Genomic DNA, 7,992 nt, shown 5'->3' with positions numbered 1-7,992 from the left:
CGACGATACTCGAAATTGCACGTACAGTAACCGACCGAAGAACAGATACGTAGTGCCTGTAATGTCGTACGTTCCCCTTTGAGTACATGCCACAGAAAAAGAGATCTTTAGCGCAATGTCGTGGAAGTAATGCTGAACTCTTTCTCGTGCAAAATTCGTTTTCTCTTTACCTGCCTTATCTACCTTCGTCTTTTATATCGAGTACTCTTTACAATCTATCGAAGACCTTTTTAACTCTCTCTTTCCCCTCCCTATCTCTCTTTTGTATCGCCACTTCCCTTCATACTCGCCTCTTGTAATAGCGCACCTTACCTCGAAGGTCCTTTGATACCTCTCACTCACCTAACAAAATGAAAGCATACCCTTGTTCCACGGTTGATGAAATCGACTTTCGCGATGAAATCACGATCACGGCGGAGTCGACGCGAGTCCTTTTTGAGCAGAGATTCCGTAGGCAAATAAGATTACGGTGACAGGACTTCAGACAACTCTGAACTCCAGGCGAAGCGCGAAATGTGGAGTGACACGGCTGTCAGTAGTCAAATAATTACATTATTCTTCACTTCGCGTCACGCTCAATGCTGTTTTCATCTTTCTTTTTTGGGCGGAGGAATAGTTATTTTATCTGAATGTCTGAAAACCCTAAAGGAGTGATACAAAGTGTCATTAACTAATAAAAAAGAATAATGCAACAAATTTTTTAATGATTGTGTTCACGCATCAATCAATTTAAATGATTGTATCCCAAGATATGAGATCACAGAATTATCTATCAAAATTCCGTACTAACTCCGCACTTTATAGCAAAAACTGCACGTTTACATATTTGATATTCTCTAAGATTTTGTATCCTAATATTAAACTCACGAACCACTCGAATATCTTTAAGTGCTGTAAATGTATCGGCACGCACACACCCGAAGCTGTGTAGATATAGTCCCATTTCACGAAGGGTAAGACAACTCCTATTCCTGATTCGACATTCGGTATCCCCATTGATCCTGGTCAATCCTTCATTCAGATACGCAATCCCGATACGCCGAGATATCTAGGATGCCTTATGGACAGACTGATCCTGACACACGATGCACATTACACAAGGGAATCGCGCGAGTTGATCTGCACCCTCTATATGGTCTTCATCCACATTGCGCTCTTTCAACACCGGATATGTCACTTTAAAAGTCGTTTAAAGGACACTCAATCTTTGCAAATCGCGATTGCACTCTATACTCGACTGCATTTCTTTTATGAAATTGAAATACACCATTGTTCCAAATAGTGCAGTCTGGATCAATATATTCAAATTCAAAGCCGTAAATTTACAATAATTACAATTAGTTATAGAAAAATATTTTCCAGGCATTTTTAATTAATTTGCCAAAATTAGGAAAACTGGAAGCTTTATACATAAAAATTTTTATATTATTAAAAGTCCTCTTTATGATACGCAATTGCTTCAGTTTCCCGGTAAAACTGCGAGCAGAAGAAAATTGCGAAGCACGTGTAGAAAATCAATAAATGGATACGAGAGTTTCATCGCTGTTGTACACCTAGGCCAAACGAAGTACCCCGTCACAAGTACTATCGCGCGTAACACGCCGTCGCGCGTTTCGCGAATTTAGGAAACTCTTTCACGTCCGAAGTTCGAGGTTACCGTTTTTGTCGGCGCAACCGCAGCCATCGGCCTACGAGAAGCTTTAGCTTCTGAAACCGCTCATTCTATACGAGCGTGTTTCTTGCCATCGTACAAACACAGTCGACCTGCGCGCGCGCGGCTGTGTTCCGCGGATATAAAAGCGAAAGAATTGGTTTTTACGAGCGGAACACTTCTGGAATACTTGAGCGGAATAACCTCGAAGTCCCGCCATAATACTTATGCATCTGTCGCACGTTCATTACCCAACCCTTCTCTACGCATCGTGATTCTTAACGATTATATGACGTTAAAGAACTTTTATGAAGATAAATAAGTCGAGTGTGCAAGTAAATTTAAGGAGCAAAAAGAATAAAATGTTGCCTCTTACAAGTGATAATAAATATGCGTAATAGCTGGCGGTATAGAGACAGTATTATATAATATGCTAAGTATAAAATGAATTTAACTTATAATTCAAAAATTTTAAATATTATCAAAATCTTTGATAATATTTCAATAGAAAATGATGTTCAACACAATGTACCTGATTTTATCTCAGTCTCATGATTCGCTTCTTGTCACACGATAGCTGGGACTAAACGACTTTCCTACCAATAGAATGAAATCGTGCTCATTTGTATCGATCCTGTGAACAACGTTGCAAGGACAAAGCGTATCTCGCTTTAATCGAACAAAGTACTACCACGATTTCTCTCCTACCGGTACCAAATCTTCGACCGAACTTCGATATACTAATTGCATGGGTGAATTCCAAACGAAATGGAGTGTCATACAAAATGTATGAATAGAATGGACATAAATATATAAATGCATATTGTAATGAAGTCACAGAGGAGATGATACACATTTTTAATTCCAAATTCATACTTAATTTATACTGCCTTCGATATAATTGCACGTATAAAATATTTTGTTTAATTTTGATATCAAAAGTTTAAAGATTTCTTTATTATTAGTTTTAGTCGAACGTTGGCAAGAAAGTTCTTTACAAGATCCATTTGCACCTACGACACGATTTTTTTGTATAAAATATTATCATGTAGTTCATCTATAATATATTGTTTAATATAATTTTCATACTTTCTGCCTTCGTTTTCTTTAACATCATCAAAACGATATTGTGTTGGAGACTTTAATTGTACCTGTTTTACTGTCATCCTTTGAGAATCTCGATACAAACGAGCAAAGTTCCGTCCTATTGTCAAGTCGATTGCTGAAACATCATTCTCGGTAAAAAGTACAATTTCTTAAAGATACGGACGCGGTTTTTTGAGTACGCCGCCTTGAACGCCGACATTGCCGGCGGCTCCGAGAACGATAGTGACGTCGAGGTAAACTGAGGAGGAGATAAGCCGTTAATCCATTACCGGTTAATTGAAGTGAATGCAGAGGATTCCCACCCCCGCCCCATTCCTTCTACGGCTACATTTGCGGCGGATGCAAGAAGCCTGGAGTTAATTTCTAAAACAATGAGTAAGTATTATTATTATCGCAGCGGCGGGCAAACAGGGATGAGGGAACCTGAGGGGTGACAGAGTTTGAAGGGCGGCTGTAAACGTGGAAAAGAGAGGATAGGATCTGCAATGCTATTTGCCTTTCCCCCCAATTAAAACTTATAAACTCTCGCGGTCTCTCTGTGGCGATACCTGTTTTGCTCGGTTTTTTCCGACCTGCATTTACCTACCTACTCTTTTTCTGCCCAAGCGAAATATTTCTCGTGACTCGCGAATGAACCTAACGCTCGGCCTACCAAGCTCGTTATAGTTGTTTAACTTTAATTGCACGGTTGATAGGACAGCACGACAGTACCGTTTTCGTTTTATTTTTGTTTACGGAAAAACAATATGCAATTAACAATAAAAGGGTCACATCCGAGAGAAAGCTAACTCCGGATCCGAATATCACCGCGGTCGAATCTTTGTTTGAGTGGCGATTAACGATTATTGAGGACGACCGAAAGTTGATTCTGTCCCAGCCAGATACGCTAAACGATTTATATACGATCGATGTAATACATCGATATAAGCCGCAGGCCTGCGAAAACACGCAAAATTGCAATCACGACCAGTAATTTCGGGAAGTCAATTTTAAATGCCGAACATCCGAAATCCATTATGCTACAAATTTAATATAGGATTAGACTCATAAATCACTTACAAAAAATTACATCTAAGCAATATCATGATACAGAAGCATAAAAGATTATTTATTGTTCTGTTTAAAAAAAAAAACCTAGTAATCTTATTCTGTGGCGACTATTTTCTCCCTTTCGCAAATATCTAAGACAGAAGCATTCCCATGGTCGCCATAAAATACTCTTTACTGCTCGCTTATTGCTGTTTAGGTTGGAAGAACGATACTCGGTAGTCACGGCACGCCGTGAAGAACGTGTTACCTTCCTGCTTCAACTTTCCCCTTTATCACCCGCCTTCTCAACCTCATCCCGTTCTTATGAAACAATATGTAACTTTGTACAACACTACAGCGGCTCTCACTTCTATATTTATGACCCGCGGATTTATCCCGGTTTGCGAAGAAGGTGGGAAAGGCGAATCGAAAGATAGAAATATTGAACCTATCTCTTTTTCAACTTTTTCACCGGAATTTACCGATCGTTGATAGAACAACAGTAGAATGTAATAGAACATCGTTTCAATGAATGATCACAATATTAAAAAACTAAGTAGAAATTAATTAACTTTATAAGAACTTTATAAAAGTACTTTATAAGAACAACGCGTCCATTGAACGATATTTTAATAAATAAACAATACTCGACAATCAAAAATTAATTTTAATATTTTCTTATAAAGCCAAACTTACATCCATTACATTAATCAAATTAGAAATTTAATTTTGTTATGCATATTACTATCAATCTCTGTTAACCCATTCCATCCATTTTATATCATATCGATTAAATTTTAACACGCTCGTACATAAATTATCGAAAAGTTTCGTATCACTGTTAATTTCGAAAGGTAGTAAAAAGTTTGACTTATAGTCGTGTAATTAGGAAAAGGGACAAATAGCAGAAACAAGTTGAGCTGCTCTATTAATTCGAACGTCTCAAAGACAATCTTCCATCCATGCAGCGCGTTGGAGTAATTGTTAGTAGTAACGATATATCTCAGCTTCAGGTATGTGAGAATAACAGCGTCTACGTGCATCTAGCCAGGGGAACGCTTAATTAAACGTTCGTGTTAATTGCTGGGACTCCGCGTCAACCCTCGACCCGCGCAATTCCAGCGCTATGCAGGAAGAACTTCCGGTTTCCATCGGTGCTAAATGGAGCGGCGCACGTACAGTCACACCTTGTCGCGTATATCACGGGTGCACCTTACATTATTTTCAGAAAATGCAAGTACCATGATTTAATGCTTAATTAAAGCGTCCTTTATTGTCGTACTAGTAAGGTATGACCTGTCGCAATTTTTTAACCGCAATTTATATTGCATCGTTCGTTGAAAAACGAAACAAGAGACAAAAAGACTGGATCTATCGAATCGGCAAATGGAATAAATACGTGAGAGTAAGATTTTATATTGAGTGTAAAACAATTTTAATGAACTGCTTTTATTATTAAAGTATCGGATAAAGATAAATATAAACTATAATAAAATTATATTATAAATATAAATTAATATAAATTATAAATATAAATTAATGCTATAAATGAAAACGATAATAATATTATTATACTTTTTTACAACGGAACATTAATATTATGCCTAAAGCGAGAGAAAAGTACTAACAGAGTCGTATCGCGTAATATGGGTAAGAAATGCAATTATCAAATATTTGATTACCGGCTATAATCACGTAATTCAGTTTCATTCGGCGTGCTATAAATTGCGTTAAAGATTGAAATTTTCCAGAAAAAAACATAGAGTACGATTTTATCAGAACTGATTTTTGCTCGGACACGGATCGTAAAGCATCTGGATCTTACATATTCATATGTTGACAATTGGTTAGCATTTCATGCAACTTTCGGTCAGATTATCTCCTGCTTATTATTTGTATCTTGACAACAATTCACCAAACACGTGTGACTAAGGCCTGCAACATTTTATCTCACAACAAAAACGACCGAGACATTGGAACTGTGCTCTTTAAAATTTATAATACTGGGAGAATAAAATAATTATTTATTTTGAATATTAAAAACACTTGTAAGACTTTCACTGCACGAAAGATTGTATTTAAATTAATATTGTTGATATAGATATCAACGATAAAAAGAAAAGATATACGACAAATCGCATCTTTATATCTTCTGTGTCTTATATATATAAGAAATCGTCCTGCCTGTTTACGCAAAGAGACGAGAAAAGAGCAGCTTATCTTTTTCCCTTCCTACATTTTGGCAACGGTCTAAATGAATCATGTTAAACATGGAATGACTAGAAGCAGTAGTAAAGTTAGCATTTCTATCTCGTCGTTCAATCACATTAACATGCGTCTCGTGTCACAAATTCGACTCAAGTTAACCATCCCGTGTACACCATAACTACCTCGTCTCCATGGTATTGCATTCGTTGAAATAATCATTGTTCGTACATGCTGAGTTTTTTCGACAAACTGCTGTACGACGAGACATTTGCCGATGTCACCCTCGTCCTGGATAACAATGTGATGGTTAAGTGCCATAAGATCGTGTTAGCTGCGTGCTCGACCCACTTTCGGACTGTATTCCTCAATCAGCCACGCGAACATCAGACAATCATGCTTAAACACATCAAGTATTCGGAACTGAAGCCGATTCTGGAGTTTATGTATAGCGGCAAAATAAACGTGGTGGAAGATCAGATGGGCGATATGTTAAAAGTTGCGGGCGCCGCAGGTGAAGGGCCTAGTGATAGAAGATAGAAAGCAGGAAACGGTATGGTGCACGATTCTAACCACGGAGACAGTGGACATAGGAACGATGCCATTATCGGCCATCAATATCAATGGCGTAGCAGCGAATAATAACAGCCACTTATTATCACTGCGAGTTCAAAGCACTCAACGACCTAACCAATCGACGTCTCCTACGTAAACTAGAACGAAAAATCATCGTCGCAGTCGTATGCCAAAGGCATCAATTTAAATAACGATAATAAGTCAGATATCAAATTAATGATATTAAGTCAAATAACCATCATTCAAGTTTCTATAATAAAAGTGGACTCTCGATATTTGCAAATTAAATAATTTGTATTCGCTTTTCAAATCTTTGCAAAAATTTTAGAAAAAGAGAAAACTTTACCGTATCTTAACGACAAGTAATTAATAAACGTATTAATATCGTCGACTGTAATTTTTCAATCTGACTTGGGATTTCTATCTTCTACCTACGGCAACACGGAATCGACATTTCCGATGCAATGTACGCAATTGTCTGCCGCATATTCGAAGATTAGCAGTATTTCGCGATTAAACAATCGGCCATGTTCTCACGTGCATTCATAGACGCGTGCATAGACATAAATGCGTGCATATAACTATGATGGCTAGATGAGAGAGGCAAAGTCTGTGGCCAAATAGCGCGAGCGTTAGGCGAAACGACAATAAATTAAGCTCAGCCAGAATTCGAAATTGAATCAAACGTGGTAATCTCTAACGCAATTGATTTCAGCATGCAAACACCCCCATACCAGGCCAGATACGACGACATCGGAGAGTAGTCATCCAGGGTAAGAGAACGAAGGGATGGAGAGGATAGAAATAAACATCACAATATCGATCAATATAATGCATATAGTCTGTAATGATTGCATTGATAATGTAGATTCCAGAGTCTCTATGTGTGTCCGGATTGTGTTTCATCATCGTCTGTTTCACTACCCTTTATAGACAATCCGTTTATAGATAGTTATTATTGCATACCGATAGCGATAGTGCGACCAATTCGTCATTAAACTTCGCAGAAAACAATACGATTAATAGTGAATTTCAGTTACTGTTGCTAAACAAACTCGCGAAATAACGCTGCTCCTCACATATTCGAAGTTAATAAAATTTTTGTTAAATCGTTTCAATTACACTATAATTCAATTACTATAATTTTGAAGGCAAGTCTCTTCCGCTTTTCCCTTCCTCGAACACTCTCTGTACGTATGTATGTTCTCCACATTCGATCGAGAACGTACAAGCCTCGAAAGTAACGATAATTAATGGCTCGACCACAGAATAATTTCCAGGTAACAGATTAGCGAAATTTTTGTGACGGACGAACGTACGAGCTGCAGGCATTTCCTAGGTCGATGCCGACGACCCTCTAACACAATGTGGTTAACAAGTATGTGATTAACGAGCTAGCTCGTTAAATGACTCGCCGTTTATAC

At 37.8% G+C, this 7,992-nt stretch overlaps 1 protein-coding gene across 1 annotated transcript; it reads left to right on the top strand.

Moving 5' to 3' along the window:
- Positions 1-6,223: 6,223 nt before the first annotated feature.
- LOC105454363 (protein tramtrack, beta isoform-like) lies at positions 6,224-7,566 on the top strand. The gene is made up of 3 exons (XM_011696928.1): positions 6,224-6,506; positions 7,284-7,341; positions 7,437-7,566. The coding sequence occupies exons 1-3, from the start codon at positions 6,224-6,226 to the stop codon at positions 7,564-7,566; spliced, it is 471 nt and encodes a 156-aa protein (XP_011695230.1).
- The last annotated feature ends 426 nt before the right edge of the window (positions 7,567-7,992 follow it).

Source organism: Wasmannia auropunctata, unplaced genomic scaffold (genome assembly GCF_000956235.1).
Source record: "Wasmannia auropunctata unplaced genomic scaffold, wasmannia.A_1.0 LD335986.1, whole genome shotgun sequence".
Lineage (NCBI taxonomy): Eukaryota > Metazoa > Arthropoda > Insecta > Hymenoptera > Formicidae > Wasmannia > Wasmannia auropunctata.
The sequence above is the reverse complement of the archived record's forward strand: the minus strand, read 5'-3'. Positions and strand labels throughout refer to the sequence as shown.

What these genes read in the sequence shown, in the direction of transcription:
- LOC105454363 (XM_011696928.1), top strand. Translation starts at nt 6,224, where the DNA reads ATGCTGAGTTTTTTCGACAAACTGCTGTACGACGAGACATTTGCCGAT. An exon ending in AAAAGTTGCGGGCGCCGCAG is followed by an intron (nt 6,507 to 7,283) that starts GTGAAGGGCCTA and finishes AATTGATTTCAG; the next exon opens with CATGCAAACACCCCCATACC. An exon ending in TCGGAGAGTAGTCATCCAGG is followed by an intron (nt 7,342 to 7,436) that starts GTAAGAGAACGA and finishes TTGATAATGTAG; the next exon opens with ATTCCAGAGTCTCTATGTGT.